Here is a 22,327-nt window from a genome sequence, read left to right as displayed (position 1 = left end):
GTGTACGTCATTTACCGGTACCGTAGAACGGCAAGTGAGAAGTACACATAAAAATGACGCACAGAATATTTAAAAAGGGCCCTATCAGCAAGTGTCAAGTGATTGATTGAGTGAGTTTTCCCAAAATTTAACCTTAACATTTTCATCTAGCTCAGTTGCCTCAGTAACACCACCTCAAAAACCCTGTTTTTCTCTCAAAACCCTTCTTCCTCTCTCTTCACCAACGGCCTCCTTCTCCCTCATCTACGCCACCAATACTCTAAAACCCCATTTTCTCTCTCCTCTTCAATTCAATTCATCATCTCCAATTTCACAGAATGAGTTACTGTATTCATCAAATTCCTGAAAATTTCATATCACCTTCACTCCCAAAACCCAGAAATCCTTCTTTACCCAAATCAATTTCTTCCCACTCCACCCTTTTCCACTCCAAGAACACCCTCTCTTCTTCCCTAAACTTGCGTCTTGCACGGCCATGGAGTTTCAGGACACGGGCAACTTCTTCAACTATCAAGGGTGAAGCAGAAAATGGTGCTAAAAAAACCCCACAAAAAGTTGTGCAGAAAACTGGGAAAAGAACTGATTTGAAGAAGATTATGATTCTGGGTGCTGGCCCAATTGTGATTGGACAAGCTTGTGAGTTTGATTACTCGGGTACTCAAGCGTGTAAGGCGTTGAAGGAAGAAGGGTATGAAGTTGTTCTGGTAAATTCTAACCCTGCTACTATTATGACTGATCCTGATTTGGCTGATAGAACTTATATTACCCCATTAACCCCTGATTTAGTTGAACAAATTTTGGAGAAAGAAAGGCCTGATGCATTGCTTCCTACTATGGGGGGACAAACTGCTTTGAATTTGGCTGTTGCATTGGCTGAAAATGGGGCTTTAGATAGATATGGGGTTGAGTTAATCGGGGCTAAATTAGATGCTATTAAGAAGGCTGAGGATAGGGAGTTGTTTAGGGAGGCTATGAAGAATATCGGTGTAAAGACACCGCCTTCAGGGATTGGGAATACTGTTGATGAGTGTTTTCAGATTGCTAGTGAGATTGGGGACTTTCCCTTGATTATTCGGCCTGCGTTTACGTTGGGAGGGACCGGAGGAGGGATTGCTTATAATAGGGAGGAGTTTGAGACGATTTGTAAGTCGGGTTTGGCTGCTAGCTTGACCTCTCAAGTGTTGGTGGAGAAGTCATTGTTGGGGTGGAAGGAGTATGAGCTTGAGGTTATGAGGGATTTGGCTGACAATGTGGTTATTATTTGTTCAATTGAGAATATTGATCCTATGGGAGTGCATACCGGGGATTCGATTACTGTTGCTCCTGCTCAGACCTTGACTGATAAGGAGTACCAAAGGCTTAGGGATTACTCTATTGCTATTATTAGAGAGATTGGAGTTGAATGTGGTGGTTCAAATGTTCAGTTTGCGGTTAATCCTGCTGACGGGGAAGTAATGGTTATTGAGATGAATCCTAGGGTGTCAAGGTCATCTGCACTTGCTTCTAAAGCTACTGGTTTTCCGATTGCGAAGATGGCTGCTAAGTTGTCAGTTGGCTACTCTCTGGATCAGATTCCAAATGACATTACAAGGAAAACTCCAGCTAGTTTTGAGCCTTCTATTGATTATGTGGTGACAAAGGTCAGTATTATTTTATTTATTCTGTTGATCTCTTACAATTTCTGCAAGCAGCTTTACCTCATCTCCCCTGCCCCTGGTTATCTGAAAATAGTGTAATAATATATTTCTGACTTTCTGATAAGTTAGTTACTTATGGAATGTAAGCTTATAAAATACCTGTAGTATGCTGTAGGTAGTGAATGTTAGCTGCTAGGTGCCTAGGTGAAGGAAAAGGGGTATTGTTAAGGCTCCTCATTTGAGATGAAGATGTTATTATATATGTTTAGATGCAAGAAATAAGAGACGTTTCAAAATACAGGATTTAGTGATTTTCACTTCTTTTAAAAATCCATTGTGAAATTGTGGTTACGCTTCTCTGGTAGCTGTTAAGTCCATAAATGGAAGCAGTGATCACTGAATGATCTAGCATCAAATATGCTGCCAAAAGGACTTTTGGAAGATTTGTTATCGAGCATAAATGTACTCTCCCTGTTAATTTGGTGGCACCCTTGACCCCTAGGGAAGTTCTAAATATAGCTAGACATGACTGCAACTTCTAGAGGTTGCTGAATAAGCAGAAATTTTTTATTTAGTGTCATGTAGCTGATCTGTTTGCATAGCATTTCATTATCTGTGTCTTGGTCATATAATATATATCAATATCTCATTAATATTACTGTCATTATTTGTACCAGTGGATTTACACATCTCATATTATTTTCATGTTATACGCTCTTGCAGATTCCTCGATTTGCATTTGAGAAATTCCCTGGTTCTCAGCCAATTCTCACCACTCAGATGAAGTCTGTTGGGGAGGCCATGGCCTTAGGTCGCACATTTCAGGAGTCTTTCCAAAAGGCGGTGAGATCTCTGGAACTTGGCTACTCGGGTTGGGGATGCGGCAAGATAAAGGAGTTGGATTGGGATTGGGAGCAGCTGAAATACAACCTTCGTGTTCCAAACCCTGATCGTATCCATGCTATCTATGCTGTGATGAAGAAAGGCATGAAAATTGATGAAATTCATGAGCTGAGTTTTGTAGATAAATGGTTTCTCACACAACTCAAAGAATTAGTTGATACAGAGCAATACCTTCTATCTCAAAAACTGTCTGACCTCACAAAGGATGACTTCTATGAGATTAAGAAAAGAGGTTTTAGTGACAAACAAATTGCCTTTGCAACTAAATCGACAGAGAAAGAGGTTCGTTCTACAAGGTTGTCATTTGGTGTTACCCCAGCTTATAAGCGGGTTGATACCTGTGCTGCGGAATTTGAGGCTAATACTCCATACATGTATTCGTCTTATGATTTTGAGTGTGAATCATCTACTACTCAAAAGAAAAAGGTGTTGATCCTTGGTGGTGGGCCAAATCGTATAGGCCAAGGGATTGAATTTGACTACTGCTGCTGCCATACTTCATTTGCCCTTCAGGTTTGTGGTTGAGCTAAAACTTTCTGCCAATGTAGCTTGTTACATCTTTATTTGTATATTTATTGTATTGCCGCATGTGGTGCTTGTATACTTGTGGACATTATATATTGCAAATTATTTTTTAATAACCTTTGGATGCTTGAGAATTTTTGGAAACAAATGGTGCTTTGTCTAGTCCTTTAGATTTACATTTTGTAATGTGTCAAATCCTAAATTACTTGTACAATAATTTTTTTAATAGTTTTTTTTCTTCTAGGACATGCAGGAAAAAAGAACTGTGCCTTTAATATTAGAGATATTGCTAAGCATGTGCTTTATGCTGTCCATTGTGATGATATTAGTCAATGATTTATTTGGAAAGTTTTGAATTAGTTAAATGAATGATTGCGATATTTTTCCCGCATTTTTACATCTTTGAAAAGCACTCAGCATGCTTTCTGGTACGGAGTATTATTTTATCAGCACCATATTGTACATGGTACACTTTAAAGTAAATATTCCTTTGCTGACATTTTTGGCAAGTATCACTCCTTTTCTTGAAAAGCTTTATACTCGTGTTACCAGAATTAATTCTAATTCTTGTGATATAATAATGCCTTTATGTAACGACCATTGGTCCTAATACACTGTTGACTCTTTTCAGTGCTAACATTGATTTTATTATTATTTATTTTTTACGTTTTATTTATTTATTTATTTTGCTCTCATTCTTCTGTCAAAATTCTTGAAATAGTGGTATTACATCTTCGTATTTAGTGGTTAACTTGTTTTCGTTTCTCTTGCAGAATGCTGGGTATGAGACCATCATGATGAACTCAAACCCTGAGACTGTATCCACAGATTATGACACAAGTGACCGACTGTATTTTGAACCTCTTACAGTTGAAGATGTTCTCAATATCATTGACCTTGAACGACCTGATGGCATTATTGTGCAGTTTGGTGGTCAAACTCCCTTGAAACTTGCACTACCTATTCAACAGTATTTGGATGAGAACAAGCTTAAAAGTGCTAGTGGGGCAGGCCTAGTTCGTATTTGGGGAACATCGCCCGATAACATTGATGCAGCGGAGGATAGAAAAAGGTTCAATGCTATTTTAGATGAGTTGAAGATTGAGCAGCCAAAGGGGGGTATTGCAAAGAGTGAAGCTGATGCTCTCAAAATTACAGCTGAAATTGGTTACCCTGTTGTTGTGAGGCCTTCCTACGTCCTTGGGGGTAGGGCAATGGAAATAGTATATAATGACGAAAAATTGATGACTTATCTTGAAAATGCTGTTGAGGTAGATCCAGAGCGACCTGTTCTCATTGACAAGTATCTCATTGATGCAATTGAAATAGATGTCGACTGTTTAGCTGATTCATATGGTAATGTGGTCATTGGTGGGATAATGGAGCACATTGAGCAAGCTGGGGTGCATTCTGGTGATTCAGCTTGTTTTCTCCCCACCAAAACTGTTTCATCTTCGTGCTTGGAGACCATTAGGACTTGGACAATGAAATTGGCAAAGAGATTAAATGTTTGTGGCCTCATGAATTGTCAATATGCCATCACAACATCAGGGGATGTTTTCTTGCTCGAGGCTAACCCCCGTGCATCACGTACGGTCCCATTTGTATCCAAGGCAATTGGGCACCCATTAGCTAAATATGCTTGTTTGGTCATGTCTGGGATGTCTCTTGGTGATCTCAATTTCACCAAAGAGTTCATCCCAAAACATGTGTCTGTGAAGGAAGCAGTCCTCCCATTTGAGAAGTTTTCTGGTTGTGATGTGTTGTTGGGCCCTGAGATGCGAAGTACTGGTGAAGTTATGGGTATTGCCTATGACTTCTCGCTCTCCTTTGCTTTGGCCCAAATTGCTGCCGGACAGAAACTACCATTCTCTGGAATGGTGTTCCTGAGTTTGAATGATTTGACGAAACCTCACCTTCCAGCTATTGCCCGTGGCTTTTTAGACCTTGGGTTCAACCTTGTCGCTACTTCAGGAACAGCTCGTATTCTGGAATTAGAAGGCATACCAGTTGAGCGAGTTTTGAAGATGCATGAAGGGAGACCTCATGCAGGGGATATGGTTGCAAATGGGCAGATCAATTTGATGGTGATTACAAGCTCAGGTGATGATCTTGATCAGATTGATGGACGTGCTCTGAGAAGAATGGCTCTAGCTTACAAGGTTCCAATCGTAACAACTGTTGCTGGTGCTCTAGTGACAGCAGAGGCAATTAAGAGCCTAAAGTCTAGCCCTGTGAAAATGTATGCTCTTCAGGACTTCTTCCAAGACAAGGCAGAAACTGGCGCATCTAAGAAATTGCAGTCTGTATCTTAAGCTTCACAAGTTATTATTTGCACGATCAAGGTAGGTAATAATTCCAGCTTCGCTATTGCCGTTGTCAAACTTGGACAAGTTTAGATTAATTATCATTTTCTAAGTTTTATCACTTCATGTTGGATGTTTTTGTATCATAGATTGATGGTTGTAACATTAGTGATTAAATTTTTGGATATGTGTTGTCAATGAATGCCCAAAATAATTCTGGGCTATTAACCTGTAATCGAGATACAAAATTTTGATTACCACTTCTCAGTTTGCTGATCATAAAGCCTTCTGATCTCTATATTTGTGGCAAAACAGTTAAATCTATGGTTACATGTTTGATCATCGTGGATTTGTAAGTTGATCGAAAGAAAGAGAAAACAGGAAACCAGGTTCTAGTTGCTCTTTCGGAGTTCTCCATACTTCGTACTGCATATCGACATACTACTGATGTACCTGAGATTGATATGAAGAGGCCTGAAAAGATATTTGGAATGCATTGTGTTGTGTCATTGTGTGGGGATATATTTTGAAAGTAAATACCATGAATTGGCTTAAAATAATCTATGATATCATATCATTGACCCAAAAAACGTCTAAAAACACTCAGCAGTTGGAAATTTTGGTGTATACTGCCATACTGGATACGCAGGATAGCACCCACAAAACATAATTTGTCCAAAAAATATACTTGTATTAGTTAGAAAGTGAGTTGTGTTTACTACTCCGTAAATTGTACTCTATTTGTTGGAAAAGTCCGGTATACTATTTTAGGATATACGGAAATTTTATCAAATTTACTAAACTAGAATTGAGTTACAGTTGGATCATCAAGTATACTCCATCCTTTAGCAAGAGGGATTCTAGGGAAGTTAATTAAGTTATGGTCAATTCTCATCATTATGGAGTAGGATTTTGAACTATGTAACTACTCCACTTATTTCTTTTGGACAATGAAACCGAAACAATATTTAGAAACGGTGGAAGTAGGACAATGAATAACATAGTTTGTAAATAAAAAGTTATCCTTCAAGGGATTCTGAAAAAAAAAGAGTTCGCCTTAAATTCAAAAGTTATATTTCTAAGTTGCTTGGTCTAGCCAAAAACATTTGATCAAACAGTTAAATAATCTTGTAATTTGGATATGTTCATTTCAATAATACCTGTTAACTATATTTCGTCGAGTATTCAAACATTGGCTAATTGAAGTCTATATTTAATTGATCATTAGTGAGAATCTTGCAAGGTATATCAAGAGCATATACTCTTGTTACCCAACTTTTTAAGATGAAAAGATTTACATATGTAAAGGTTAATTGTCGTTATTTTACACTAAACACAAACTAATTAGATATCTAATCTACCATTACGTAGGAGGAAGTAAAGTAATTAGCCGATTTGTCGGCTTCTAATTCGACATTAATCCCAGTGCTCCAATTTCTAAGAATTATTAGAATCTAAATTTCAGCATAATCATACATGTAATATAAAGATTTAACATAAAGTGACAAAAAACAAGAAAACAGTTGAGTTGATTAATTAGTTTTGTAAACATGATATAATTAAGATTAAGACTTTGATTATAAGAAGAGTGTGGATATGCATGAAATTGGCAATTTAAAGATAGTGGAATGATGATCTTTCCTGATGTAGGTTGCGCACTTTATGTATTAAAAACATATGCTAATTTTAGTCATTTGAAGGAATTGAAGCTATTATAATATTTAAAAAGCAGATATGAAATAGTAACAAACAACTGCTCTTTTGGATGATTTTATAGTCTTCTTTTTTTAAGGAAAAACTCTTGAATATTTTTCATTAGATGTCATTTTATATTATGTTCTAATAAAAAATAATATCCTTCATTAGCTAAGTTATTTACAACTTAAATTACAATATGTTTTATTTTCTTCTTTTTGATTTTAGAATTGTAAGCTTAGGTGAAGGATCTTATTGGATTGAACCCTTTATGGATTAATTCAATTGTAAATATGTCAAAACAACCTTGGAAGTAATGAAGAGATGATAATTCAACAACATATAATAGCATCATTTGTTTTTAATTATGTGCAAATTATTCAAGTTTCTTTAAGCACTCTTTTTGTCTGAAACTAATAACAATCATGGTGATAATGTAATTTGAAACATATAATGTGACTATGTATGTGTATGCAATTCTCAATAATATTCATGACAATTTTAATTATGCACGTATGCTTTTGTTCTGTTACATCTTGAAAATGAAATAATAATGTTGAACAGTACGTATTATACGAATACTTTGAACTGATAACGTGACTAGTTGTCTTGCAATATTCACGACGACTCTTATATTTTCCATGGGAGATTTTATACACTCAAACACGAAACAGATCTTAGATCCTAAACTAAACATGATACATGAGCAAAAAATAGTCCTTCAAAATCTTTAAAAATGTCCACATATGTTAATCGAATCTCATGAGTTTACCCCTTGTACGTACTACTATGAAATAATAGCAGAACAATGTTCTTCCAAAAACAATATAAGGATAAAATGTCCACATTGTGACACAAAAAATACCTCATTGTGTGGCAACCGGCTAAATAATAAGAATAAAAATCCATGAGAATATTTTAAAACCATATGCATGCATGCATGCCTTGTTTGTATGATGTGGTTGACTATATTCAACAAAGCATAACAAGTTCAAGAACAAAGTATCTAGTGTCATTTTCCTCATTTGTGAGGGGTGGTAGCCTTGTGTTTTAGTTTGGGGCTTGGTGGTTCTCTTACATAAAGGCCTTAGTCACGTTTAAAAGGCTTTTCAACTTACCAAAGGTCATCTTTCTCTGTAGCTGAAGCTGAAGGTTTACGAGTTTAAATATTATCTAAAATCGTTTTGCATAATTTAAAATATATGTAAGTACTCTCTTTATTCTTCATATTTAATTCAAGTCATTAATTACAACATTTAGAACTACTCTTTCTCTGTTCTTTAATTTATTTAATTTTGATTTGAATCATCAAAGATAATGCTTTGTATTAGATAGATAGTAATGTTAAAGGATTTATGGATTTTAATAATTTTGTGAGTGAATTGTGGTCGGGTAACTCTATAACTAGGTTAGAGCTATGAGTCAAACTCTGAATAATTAAGAATAATTGAATTTGTTTATTGAATAGGCAACAAAATGCCAAAAAATTACGAGTTTTCTTTATACTACGTAAAACAAAATACTCCATGAATCTTATCTATCAATGTGTTTTCTGTATATTATATGGGTCTATTTGAACTAACTTGAACTTATAATTGAGCTTAATTATATATCTCTAGTCATCATAACTTATATTTGGTGAAACACAGAAACTTTGTTATTGAACTTATTTCAAGGTGAAAGTTATAGGTGAACAAAAGACGGTCTAACTAATTTAATATAATCGAGGACGATTTGCCGCCTGGATTACGACGGGGATTACCCTAAACAGTATATGCTGTTGGAATAGTAAACTAGGATTCTACGAATATTATGTCCTAATTCTAAAAGGGTGACCCTAAAACAATCACGAGGCATTACACAACCATGAACATAGGCAAAAGGATCCCTTGGAGTCTGGAGTCTGAGCCATGAAAATAAGCCACGTATAAAGAATCTAACTCGAATATGCTGTTAGATTCTGGTGGTCCATATCACGAATCTCTTGGCTCCCTTAGATCCATCATTTCTTATTAGTACTATTTTACATCCTACTATTACTATTACATATTAATAACTAATCTGATTGAGTGATTGACAAGCTTAGCAATTAGCTAGAAAACGATTGTATGTTAGTGTCTTTTAACGGGGAAGACAACAAAATAACCTAACATGGAATTAATGAAATTCCGATTGATGAGAATATGTGTGGACATATGTTTTAAATGGTCAAAATGGTACGAGCATATTAGAATATACTTGTAAAGAACGAGTGTAAGGGCCTGTTCTTTTCAGGTTTTTTTTTCAGTTTAGTTTTTAATTTCCTCCTCTTATAAAATATTCAGTTCAGTTCAGTAAATCAGAACAAACTCTTAATTTTATTTAGCTAATAAGCAATCTGGTGTTATCGAGTTGTTCGTGATGTTATGGCCACGGGTATTCTAAATATATGCAACCAAGTGATAAGATGTTTAATGGCTAATTAACAATTTTTGTTAGGATTACAACTGGAGAGTACCCGGCCCAAGTAAACAATTAGAGAGGAAAAAAAAGGTTTAACAACTTACTAGTGCCTTGCGAGGTCAGATTCCCATACCCTTATTTCTGAACGATTTGCCAATGTGGTGTTGAAAAATAAAGAAATTACTAGAATAGTATTCACCTAAAAATATTTCTCAATTTAGTGTACATGTAGGTTCGGAAATTACGAACCTAACTTTTTTCTAATAAAATCCTAATAAATATGTATATCATCAAATTATTATTATTATTATTTTTTTTTTTTACACAAAGAGGTTTTGTTCTATTACTTACTCAAATCTTAATCAAGGAGAACATCAGAGATTACAATATGTAGGATTTCTTCAAGCCAAACTTTCATTTATGCATATAAGATATATCTTTATAAAGTCAAACATCAAATTTTTTATCTTAAATAATGCTTACGATATCTTAATTTTATTTAGCATTGAGCCTTATCATTAATGCTTTTTTATTTTATTAATAGTAAAAATGGATATATGCACTATGGAGTATGAATATTTAGTAATATAAATATTTAAAAATTTTCTAGCATCTGCTGACTTGCGAGTAATCAATAAAGGAGCATAACTGCACAAAGCAACTAGCTTAAGGATGTCCCTAACAATGATATGACCCAAGCTAGACATTTCATGCTTCCCCTGCTTCAAATAAGTGAATTGATTACTGCAGTCCGTTTGTAGCATATTTGTTATGGATATAAATTGTCAAAAAAATATGTAACATGAAATATCAATGTTTGGAACAATGGTTAATTAAAACCCTTAGAGAATAGTATTGAGACTCCAATGATTTTTTTATTTAGACTTTAAATACGAAGCGATAAAAATTAGGTTTAGAGTTTTCCAATCCTAAGTGAACACTACTTTGAGAAATATTTTAAAGTGAACACTATTTTAGTAATTTCTTTATTTTTTAGCACCAATTTAGCAAATTGTTCCTTATTTCTTGAGCAAAATCATTTCCTTTTTCTTTTTTGCTTTGACTTACCATTTCACAATTCCTATCTATTAACATATACTAAAAGCGAATAATCAATGACACTTGTCATTACTTGGTAAAAAAATTTCCCGCCACTTTCGCTTTTTTTTTTTCTTTTTAAAATCTTTAAGTAAACTAATTATACATTATGATATTTTCTTTCCACTTTAACAATCATATTCTATATATACATAAATGAAAATTTTTTGCACATCATAACTTTATACGGAGTATTTTATACTACTATTGTCAAAAATATTTATTAACAATCATGCATTGCACGGGATTTTAATCTAGTGGAATCATAAGAGCAAATCAATGAAGCTTTTTAACGTATATTTGTGATTATAAGGGCACCATTTTTTTACAAAAGTTATAAGGGTACCATAATAATTTTTTTTTTAAAAGTTAAGTTATAGGGCATCATTATAAGGACACCATTTTTTTTAAAAAAAAGTTTTATATATATATATATATATATATATATATATATATATATATATATATATATATATATATATATATAACAGATGAAACTGAACGTAATTATCTCTCCAGTGCTTTTTTTGGTCCGGCCAGCCACACCTTGTGGCAAGTCGGCCACGGTGTGCGGCAAGCTAACATACACCGGATAACCCTACCTACGAAATATATGTAAATTTTTATTAAGTCATAATAGATATTCATTCACTTGTACCATGTTTAGATTTAGGCCCCGTTCTTTAGAGCTGCTCTGCTCTGCTTTGCTCTGCTGAAATCTGCTCTGCTTTGCTCTGCTCTGCTCTGCTCTGCTGAAATCTGCTCTGCTCTGCTTCAATCTGCTCTGCTCTGCTCTGCTCTGCCCTGCTTAAAATTAATACTTAATATTGAATTATTATAATAATAGTATATTTAATAATAATAATAATAATAAATAATTAATACTTAATGATAATAATAATTAATATTTAATAATAATAATAAATAAATAATATTTAATAATAATAAATATTTAATAATAATAATATATAATTAATATTTAATAATAATAATAATAATATATAAATAATATTTAATAATAATAATATATAATTAATATTTAATAATAATAATATATAAATAATATTTAATAATAATAATATATAATTAATATTTAATAATAATAATATATAATATTTAATAATAATAATATTATTAAATATTAATATTTAATAATAATAATATTAATAATAATATAATTAATATTTAATAATAATATTAATAATAACATTATTAATATTTGATAATAATAATATTAATAATAATAATATAATTAATATTTAATAATATAAATATTATTAATTATAATTAATATTTAATAATAAAATTTAATGATTATAATAGTAGTAGTAGTAGTAGTAGTAGCAGCAGCAGTAGTAATAATAATAATTGTAGTAATAATAATAATAATAATAATAATAGTAATAATAATAATAATAATAATAATAATAGTAAAAATAATAATAATAATAATAGTAATAATAATAATAATAATAATAATAGTAATAATATTATTAGTAATTATAATAATATTAGTAATAATAATAATATTAATATTAATGAATTCTGCTCTGCTCTGCTCGGCTCTGCTTTGCTCTGCTCTGCTCTGCTCTGCTTCAATCTGCTCTGCTCTGCATGAAAAATCAATAATACGGAGTATTATAATAAAATTGATAATACGGAGTATAAAAAAAAGAAGGAAGGGGTACCACATTTGAGACCAATTATCAAATTGCGTATTTTTTTTAATCAATTATCCAAATCGTTATTACGAAAGTGCCATGTACCACTTTGGTGATGGTGACACATAGGACATAGGCATTAATTAAAGATTGATGCAACTTGCCACTTTCAAATCCTTTTTATCAACAAGAATAAGCATATGTATTTCCTCTAAATAATAATAAAATAAATAAGCATACATTGTTCAATTCTTAAGTTAAAATATTATTCCATTCAAAAAAAAAAAAGTTAATTTATTTTTACTTTACAAAGACCACATTCAGCAATTTTCATCACAATACATCAAGTAATGTATAATTGCATAGTACAAAAGGTAACCATGGAACTACCATATCACTTCACCAAAAAAAAAAAAAAGGAACTACCATATCTTACAAGTTATTTTGAGCTCGTGAAATTAATCCTCAATAGCAAAACTTGTGAAGAACAAACGTAAAAATTCCCTTACTCTTCCCTCCACCCCTAAATAACCTTGTCCGCTAACCCGAATTGAGTGGACCCGTGTCAGATTCCGTTTCGAAAATGTGCTTATGTGCCTACTCCCTAACCCTTAAATAAAAAATAAAAAAAGGTAAAAAAAATCAGGTTTTAAATAAGGAAGGCAGTGTACAACAGCAAACTTAATAGGCGCGAGTACTTCCCTCAAAATCTCTCACTCACTCACTCTCACTCCAAATTTCTCTCTCCTCAACCATTATCATTGCTCCTTTAGCTTGATTACTCCCCAATTTAATCACTCTTTTTTTGCTTAATTTCTTCACTCTTATTTTTGCTTAAAATGTCAAAACTATCCTAAATTTCATAATCCTGCCTTACAATTTCCTTGATTCTTCTGCCGCTTTAAGGTTCTCTTTTTTTTTTTTTATTATTTTTTATTTTTATTTATGGAAATTTGGATGATAATGCATTTTCAAAATTTTAATTTATTTTTTGTATAAATTTTAATTTTGAACAAATGTTGGTATTTTTTAGGGTTATTTTTGTTTGATTCTGAAAATAAATGGATGAAATGAAATCAGATATTGTGTGTATTTTACGTGAATGAACACCGCTTGTCAGAATCACAAAATGCAAACAAACTTTTTTTTTTTTTTTTTTGGAATTTTCTGTCATTAAAAAAACAAGAATAAAAACAGTGTCAGATTATAACTCTGTATTTATTAATGGTGATCACTTCCTTATTTAGAAGTACATACTACAGTAATGGAAATATCAAACATAGTGGAGATGATTAGTATTTGAATCAATGAACATATATAGTTTTCGGTTTTAACGGCCCGTTTGGTAGCTGGTAATAAATCCGGTAATTTTCGTAATGGGGATGAATTTATATGTAATTATATAAGAAGTTAATCATGACTAATGGGATTTTCTGCATTTTCATACACTTATATTTCTTTATGTTATAACTTATGATGTTTTTTGTGTTCATGGTAGTGTAATAATCTTCCCAGGATGGTGGCCTTTGGAAAAAAGCTTAAGGAAACTCAAATTGAAGAATGGCAAGGGTAATTATTATTATTTATTTAATATACTGTAATTATTTTTAATAGTTAGATTAATGGATATTTAATTTTATGTTTATAATGTGATATATGTGATTTTGTTATGTTCAATTAGATATTTTGACTAAGAACAATGACCATTATTAAAAAAAATTAATTTTGGAGGGGGAGGTGGGGCTGTTATTTCTGTAGCATTGCTGAATTTCATGTGTTGTGATGTTGTAAGGTGGGGTGAAAAATATTAATCTGGTGGTTGGGTTGCTGAGAACTATTGCAAATTGAACGAGTCGGTGTTTGTACTGTGAAATTAGACGTAGACATTTGTGGTAGGTGATAAGAGAAGATATATTCTAGTGGTTTCCTTGCAAAAAACATGTGTTATATGCTTTCCTTCCGGCTTACAGTTTCCATGTACCTTGTCGCGAATTAGACAATTGATTTTAGCCTGTGTGGTAGTTACTGGACTTAATTTTTGTTTTTATTCTTGTTCACATTAAGGTACTATATTGACTACAAGTTTCTAAAGAAGAAGGTCAATCAATATTCTCGACAAATAGAGAATGGGTCGGGTGATCATCTTCTTGTTCTGAAGGATTTTTCGTTTATGCTGGATAATCAGGTATTACAGACAGATATGTTGTTTGTTGCACACATAGTATAGAGGCCCTTTTTTCTGGACGTGTTGTTCTGAACTTCTGATCATACTTTTTGAGTTTGGGTTGGCATGGACAATTGGACAATATTGAGTTCTAACCTTTGCTAGGTCTACTACTTGATCAAATTAATGCAGATGATGTATGATAATTATTCTGAGTTCTGACAAATGAAATTGCTACATTATGAGAAATTAAATAAAGCACTTCATTAATGAAACCTGCTGTCAAGAAATAGAAAGAATTGGTTGTTACATGAAATTTTAATTTTTGAAGCTGGTTGTAAAACATGGCTTACATGCTTAATGCTAATATGTTCTTGTGATCTCGTCTAATGTTTAATTCTCTTGCATAAAGCCCATGCTTAGAAGAGGCCAAGCTATATCTTTAATAACTCAGAGGCCATTGCCTCAAGCCCTCAACACTTGAATCACATTGTATTTTTGGATTCTTGATGAACTTTTTGGTCATTGTTTGGCTTGAGAAGTGCTTAATGTTGGTATTCCCTTCTATGTAAGCAGCTTGAGAAGATTGTCTTGTTCATGCTAGAGCAACAAGGGCTACTTGCAAAGAGGTTGTCTGCTCTCAGGGAACAGCAAGACACTGCATTTCAGCAAGGAACCATACTTGATGTGTCTGAAGTACGAGAAGCATATCGTGCTGTGGGACAAGACCTGTTGAGGCTTCTCTTCTTTGTTGAAATGAATGCTATAGGTCTGCGGAAGATCTTAAAAAAATTTGATAAACGCTTGGGCTATGGCTTCACCAATTATTATGTCAAAACTCGAGCTAATCATCCCTATTCACAACTGCAACAAATATTCAAGCATGTGGTAGTACCCCAAGTTCTGCTCATAAAATGACAATTGCAGTTTGCCTTTCTTAATTTGTGTCATTTTTGCTCGCATCTGTTTTCATATTGCAATTTAAGGCATGAAGGATCCTTGATAGTGATATTTTTGTGATCATGATGTTGACATTTGGTGGATAATGTATCTAGATTCACATATACTTCTTATTCTCAGAGGGCTTACTGGCGTCTTATAGAAATTTGTATCATGGATTAAGGTTAATTAACTTTATGGCGGTAAGCATGTAGAGGGAGCACGTGCCTTGGGAATATGCTATTGATGAACAGTTTTGATGACTTAGATGACATACATTCATCAAGAATCATGATTATCTGTTGCTTCTGTGATACCATTACAAGATTGACTTTCTGAGACTAAAGGGAAATCATGCGCTCCCTTGATGTTGTTTCACTATTAACCTCCTACTTTGCTGGACATACAGGGCTTTGGGGCTGTTGTGGGAGCCATATCCCGCAATCTTGCAGATCTTCAGGACAACGAAGGAAGCTATGTATCAATATATGACCAACCAATTCTTCATCTCCAGGTCTCACTTATACAAGTACTTCGTATTATGTAGTGCTGCTTCTTCATATCATGCTAAACTACCCGATATTCTCATATCTAAGCTCTTTAAAAAAAACCTACATAATCAGCTGAATCTTCTCTAAAATTTTCTGAACAGAGGTGCAATGTGGCCTTTCTCGACTTTAATAGTGTATTGTTTGCAGGATCCTGTTGTGACTTCCATTCGAGCAGCTGTAGATAGGCTGACAAATTCAACAAATTTCCTTAATTTCATGGGGAAACATGCCATGATAATGCAAGAAGATCTACCAAGCCCATCTCAGGATGATGTTGGTGATCAGGCATTTGATTTCATGTCCCTTTTGTTAAACTTGATGAACACATTCCTATACATGGTCAATACATACATTATTGTCCCCACAGCTGATAGTTATTCTCTAAGCCTTGGTGCTGCAGCAACTGTTTGTGGGGCAGTGATTGGATCAATGGCTGTTGCCCAAATGTTCTCTTCGGTCTACCTCAGTGCATGGTCAAATAAATCATATAAGAAGCCCCTTGTGTTTAGCAGTGTTCTTCTCCTTGTTGGAAATGTCCTGTATGCACTGGCTTATGACCTTGACTCAATATCAGTACTTCTCATTGGCCGTGTCTTCTGTGGGTAATATATTTAACCTCTACTGATCATTTTGTATTTTTAATAGAAAACTCTATACATCTGTTTTTTCCTTACTCAAGATTCATGTTTCCTCAGATATATATTTTAAAAACTATTTATCATGTCCTAGGTAGCTTTGCTATTTGAGAATCTTGCTGCTCTTTTTAAACAAAATAACTGTCCTTGATTTGAGCCACTTAGTGAGTTCATGCATATTTAGGATGAGAATGAAACAGGGCCAGGAAACTAAGGGGCTTTGAGTTGTATAATGTAAACAACAGAAATAGGGAACCTAATAGAAATATGGAAAATTTTAGATTGCCTAAATTTCTCACTGGAACCTCTTCATGCTAGTCTTCTAGGTATTAATCTAGCTCTCTGTTAGTATTGGGTGGAGACTGTGACGTTTGCAAGTCGGAACCTTTTGCATTTCAGTAGGTTATACACTGAATTATAGTTCAACTCTCAACTTGTTTAAAACCACTTTATTACATATATACATTGCTTTGATTTTGTGATGGATCTCATTCTTGGAATTCGGATGTCATTAATTCAGGTTGGGTTCTGCTAGGGCTGTAAATCGGCGTTACATTAGTGATTGTGTGCCACCCAAATTACGGATGAAGGCATCTGCAGGTTTTGTTACTGCCAGTGCACTTGGGATGGCTTGTGGTCCTGCTCTTGCTTGTTTATTCCAAGCCAAATTCAAATTGTTCAAACTAACATTCAATGATGACACTTTACCTGGATGGTTTATGGCGCTGGCATGGCTTGTTTACCTATTGTGTCTTTGCATATCATTTAAGGAACCTCCCCAGCCTGAATGCAACATTGTACCTCAGGAATCAAATCGTGGTAAGTAATGGACCATTACTACTATGAATAACCTATTGCTGCATGTTTTTTTTTCTTTTATTTAATCACTGCTTATGTTTTGCCTCTGTACCTACTGTATGAGATAAAATACATAAGGAACAAAAAAGACCAAGTGACTTTGACAGAAAATATTGATGGAAACTTGAATATATCCTCCTTGAATCCCTTAACTTTCTCATGGTAGTATGTGAAAAGAGAAGGTTGGTATGCATTTTTTCCCTCTAAACAACAAGCTGCCAACTAAAAACAAGCTGCAATATCCTTTTTAGCTCTATGATTGAGGAAAGTCTTAAGTCATGCATGTACAGGGGACTTATTCTGGATAGGGGAAAAAAAGTGCAAACTCTAGGATGCTAAATTTGTTATCCCGAATTTCTGGGAATGAGTTGTAGAGAAATATCTTGAGCTCTCTAGCAACCTAATAGGCTCAATAAGTGAAAAGCATAACTCTTTCTTTTCTGTATTTTACAAGTATAATATAGAAAATCAACATTTGTCATGTAAGTACCTTGGATAAGAGTGAATAACTAAATATATTGTCTGATAACCAAGTGCAAGCTGTCCTCAATAAACCATTTTTATAATCCCTCTTTTACTGACCTATTAAAGGAAGGTTTTAGTTTTCCTCATGTGTCATATTGTTCATGTGTTTAGTATCTCTTTTTGTCTTGGTATTGTCTAATACTCTGTACCTGGTATGATATAAAAGGTAACAAGACACATAACGCAATGGAGAATGGTTTGGAGCAACCATTGCTTAGAAGCTCAGAGGAAAGACAACAGGATGATGATGATGAAGAAGGTCAAGATTTTGACCAATGTGATGAAGATTCTGATGAAAGCCATAAACCTGCCACCTCAATTGTAGCAGCTTATAGACTACTGACACCTTCTGTCAAGGTATGGAGTTCAGTTTATTTATTTTTGTAATTTGTTTTCCCTCTTTTTTAACAATCAAGGAATATTTACTCATGCATAAGCTTAGGACAATACCTTACAAACAGTGTAAAACTATAACGGCCCTTGGAGTCATTACCAAAATACCAGGGCTTGTATCCCCAAGGATGGATCTTAAGAGGGACAGAGTTAAAACCACATCTTTCAAGCTGTGTTGCATACAATTTGTCTCTAGCACAATCTCATAGCATTATGTAAATTGTTACTTTACGCATAGGTATATCCAGTAAGTTAAAGATTATCTGCGGTTGTTCCTCTTTCCATATTGATTTAATCACTACTTAATGAAGCAACTCTTTTCAGGAAATATGAATGGATGATTATTTTTAATATTATTATCAATAAATAACTGTTTGTGTGGCTAAACTAATCAGCTGGAATTTGTATGCTGCCTTAATAGTTTCTCTAGTAGTTCTATTCTTTGGTTGCAATGACAGATTTCTAAACTATTGTCTTTTTGCCTATTATCAGGCTCAACTACTGATTTACTTCATGCTCAAATATGCAATGGAGATACTACTAGCAGAATCAAGCGTCATTACAGGATACTACTTTATGTGGTCTACCCAATATGTGGCACTTTTTCTTGCATGTCTTGGGCTAACAGTTCTCCCAGTCAATGTTCTAGTTGGAAACTACATCAGCAATATGTTTGAGGAAAGGTAATCACTAACTGAAGCCTACTGTGTTAATTGTTATGTCTTCTCGTCAGCTCACTGCTGGCTGTCCTGGCCCTTAATTATGATTAGGAATCACGTCAAGAATTATGGACCTAGCTTTTTCTCTAATCTTCTATATTAATGACTCAAAGCATTGTGATCCGTTGATATTCAAGGTTGATATACATATTTACTACTGCTCTAAAGTAATTCATGTGGACTACTTGATGCAGGCAAGTTTTGTTGACATCCGAGATCATTGTTTGCATAGGCATTGTCCTAAGCTTCAAGGTTGGAATACCTTATACAGTTCCACAGTATGTCATCTCAGCAGTCCTCACATTTGTATCTGCTGAAGTACTCGAAGGTGGTTCTTTTTTTCCTTAATGTTCCCTTTTTTTTTTTTTCTTTGCATTCATCCACCTTTTTTCCTTGGAAAATTTGATGAAAATGCAATTAGGGAAGAAAGAATAGTGCAAATAGTATTTTTTTTTTTTCTCAGCACTAGTCTCTAATCATCTAGCTATATGTATAGCACTGTTTTTGTCTTGCATTGTATATATTATGCGTCTATAGCTTGCCATAGCTCTATTTACTTCATTTCGTTAAAGTACTTGATATATGCTTGCAGGTGTCAATCTATCACTTTTGTCTCGAGTCATGTCATCGAGGTTAGCTCGTGGGACCTACAATGGTGGACTGCTTTCTACAGAAGCAGGGACCCTAGCTCGAGTACTTGCTGATGGTACGATAACTCTGGCTGGGTTATGGGGTGAAAACAAGCTTTTGAATCTTACTCTATTCCCTTCTCTTCTGATATGTATCTTCTCAATCGTAGCTACCTGCCTCACATATAATTCTATGTACTGAGTCCCAAAAGAAAGTTTAACCTCCTCATGTTTGCAAGGAAATTGTACAGCTTATATGGTCATTATGAGTCGATAATTGAGTTGATTAGGGAGTAAAAGCTCGTGACAAGATTTCCAAATGCCGGTTATATTCCTTTTTAACATTTGTTTCCTGCTCCTCATTGCCTTGTACATGTGTAAGCAATGGACACTTACAGACTGCTGAAAATACTTCTGTACTTGCTTAGTCATGACAGCAAGGTGTAAGGCAGCATTCTGCACTCACTAACACACAAATGATATTCTCTGGGAAGAACTGTGCTAATGAATCAACCAGCAGATGGAACTCTTCAGCAATGCAGATTACTGACATTCTGCAGGACGCTTAAGAGGTGGATTAGATCTGATTGTTGTATACTCTATGCCAGAAAAGGCTAAAAGTATTGATTATATCTATTCTACATTCGGGTGTAAATTACATAATTTCCTTTCATAGGCTAAAAAAGAACTCTTTTTGGTCGCATGAAAGGGCCACGTAGAAGATTGTGGGGTCATATTGCTGCTCGGAGTGCTCTCAGGCTGCAGTCCATCAGGTCAGTCCACACCAAGCTGCATGCTGCCTTGTACTGATGTATGGAGTAGCTTTGAGCTGCTGCGGTATACGTGGTCTCTTGCACAGAGCCCAGCTAGAAGAATTTCCATGCGCAGCATCCCGCAATTTGGTCTTGGCCTAACAATTGCTTTGTTCAGCCTTTTTGTCATTAACTCGGATCCGACTTTGACACCCCAAACTTTGTCATCATCCCTACCATTACTCCAAATGGTAGGGTTGATGAACATTAATCACAATCATATGTGCCTTTAATTACACTATCTTTAGTAACAAAATATACCGTATGTATTATGTAATACGAAATATGTATTAATGAATAAAAACTTTATTTTCATGGAGTATGACACAATATGTGACTCATGCTAAAACTATTATTTTACTTTTACCTCATTAGAAGTTTATTTCTTTTATAAATCTGTATATAACAAGGGAGTCTTTTTCAACTTTAAATAGCTCATCAAATAATTGTCATTTGCTCCATAACAAACTAGCAAAAGCTATTACCTAGCAAAAAGCTTATTGAACAAGATGTTGTGGAGGACTGGAGGGTGTTTATTCTTATCCCATTTGTAACAATATTCATGTTACATAAGTTACAATGTAAGGGCCTGTTCTCTTCAGATTATTTTCAGTTCAATTTAGTTCAGCTTCTATAAGTTCAGTTCTGTTCAATTCAGTTCTTAATTTCCTTCTCTCATAAAATATTTAGTTCAGTTCAAATTAGCTCCAATAAGTTCAGTTCAGTTCAATTCAATTCAGTCAATCAAAACAGGCCCTAAGAATGATTGTTGAAATGATACAGGAAATGCAAATCCATCTCATAATTCACTCTTTCCCCTATAAATTTGTGACAATTCGTGAGATTGATGGAGCTACCGTAGTGATTTACGGATTATAGAGTCAATTTTTCATAATTTGTTGAAAAAATTAACTACTTAAACTTGCTTAAACTTACAAAGTACTACAAAATAGTTACACAAAGTCTTATATGTGGCTGGCCACACCGTGTGGCAAGGATTACTTTGTTAGTGTAATAGGGGATACTTGGTCAGTGTTAAAGGGATTACTTCGTCAATGCTATAGGTTTACCTGGTTAGTGTTATAAGGGTTACTCAGTTAGTATTACAGGGGTTACTTGGTCAGTTTTATATGACTTACTTTGTTCTTTTATAAGTGGCCACACGGTGTGGCTGACCACACACAAGACGTACTGAAATAGTTTTATTTTGACACATTAAAGTAAACTCGCCATAAAAATATTTTATTTATGTCTAAATCCGCCATAAAATATTTTATTTTCTAAATCTGCCATGTAAGATTTTCTCATTCCCTATTGCACCTTGGATTTACCACGAATGAAATTGTGGAAATGATTAGAAATCTATACTATTATACTAAAGTAATCCCGGTAGTTATCCTCTAAGTACACATGTCACCACCTTATACAAAATTTTCCCGCCAAATTATTTATTTATTTATCTTTATTTATTTTTTTGTTATTTGTCATTGACAGAAGTTTGTTGTTATATGTTAGGGAGAAGTTTTAGCATTATATTTATTACATAATGACACCAAACAGTACTAATTTTAATTAAAAATATAATGTTAAAGAATAAGAAATGTTACATAATAATATAAAATACTACTTAGGATATTATCAAAATGGCTTTTTTTTTTTTTTATCTCCTTTCATCTTACGTACATTAATTATACTACAAATTCACAATGTTTATTGTAATTTTTTTTTTTTTTTAGTTATAATGATTTCATTTTGTACAGTTTCTATTAAACGATTAATGAAATACTATTGCAAAACCGTGCATAGCACGGGTTTTGAACTAGTCTAAGGAACTA

At 33.8% G+C, this 22,327-nt stretch overlaps 2 protein-coding genes across 3 annotated transcripts; both read left to right on the top strand.

The window, feature by feature from the left end:
* The first annotated feature begins 165 nt into the window (after positions 1–165).
* On the top strand, positions 166–5,631 carry LOC145614201 (carbamoyl phosphate synthase arginine-specific large chain, chloroplastic-like). Its single transcript, XM_081669217.1, has 3 exons — positions 166–1,640; positions 2,361–3,053; positions 3,839–5,631. The coding sequence occupies exons 1-3, from the start codon at positions 318–320 to the stop codon at positions 5,378–5,380; spliced, it is 3,558 nt and encodes a 1,185-aa protein (XP_081525343.1). The 5' UTR covers positions 166–317; the 3' UTR covers positions 5,381–5,631.
* A 7,301-nt stretch (positions 5,632–12,932) lies between these two features.
* On the top strand, positions 12,933–20,840 carry LOC145613448 (SPX domain-containing membrane protein At4g22990-like). Of its 2 annotated transcripts, none has more exons than XM_081668550.1 (11): positions 12,933–13,173; positions 13,766–13,836; positions 14,332–14,452; positions 15,008–15,319; positions 15,780–15,884; positions 16,069–16,523; positions 17,077–17,375; positions 18,106–18,296; positions 18,825–19,015; positions 19,246–19,379; positions 19,644–20,840. In XM_081668550.1, the coding sequence occupies exons 2-11, from the start codon at positions 13,784–13,786 to the stop codon at positions 19,880–19,882; spliced, it is 2,100 nt and encodes a 699-aa protein (XP_081524676.1). In that variant the 5' UTR covers positions 12,933–13,173; positions 13,766–13,783; the 3' UTR covers positions 19,883–20,840. The 2 variants fall into 2 exon arrangements, with proteins under 2 accessions (XP_081524676.1, XP_081524677.1); XM_081668551.1 differs by lacking the exon at positions 12,933–13,173 and adding an exon at positions 13,406–13,631.
* The last annotated feature ends 1,487 nt before the right edge of the window (positions 20,841–22,327 follow it).

This window comes from Chenopodium album, chromosome 25, assembly GCF_948465745.1.
Source record: "Chenopodium album chromosome 25, dcCheAlbu1.1, whole genome shotgun sequence".
Taxonomy (NCBI): Eukaryota; Viridiplantae; Streptophyta; class Magnoliopsida; order Caryophyllales; family Amaranthaceae; genus Chenopodium; species Chenopodium album.
This window is presented reverse-complemented; position numbering and strand designations above follow the sequence as displayed.

Coding starts and splice junctions, on each gene's coding strand:
- LOC145614201 (XM_081669217.1), top strand. CDS start 318: ATGAGTTACTGTATTCATCAAATTCCTGAAAATTTCATATCACCTTCA. Junction 1,641..2,360: donor TTGATTATGTGGTGACAAAG/GTCAGTATTATT, acceptor ACGCTCTTGCAG/ATTCCTCGATTTGCATTTGA. Junction 3,054..3,838: donor ATACTTCATTTGCCCTTCAG/GTTTGTGGTTGA, acceptor TTTCTCTTGCAG/AATGCTGGGTATGAGACCAT.
- LOC145613448 (XM_081668550.1), top strand. CDS start 13,784: ATGGTGGCCTTTGGAAAAAAGCTTAAGGAAACTCAAATTGAAGAATGG. Junction 14,453..15,007: donor CGTTTATGCTGGATAATCAG/GTATTACAGACA, acceptor CTATGTAAGCAG/CTTGAGAAGATTGTCTTGTT. Junction 18,297..18,824: donor TACTGACACCTTCTGTCAAG/GTATGGAGTTCA, acceptor GCCTATTATCAG/GCTCAACTACTGATTTACTT.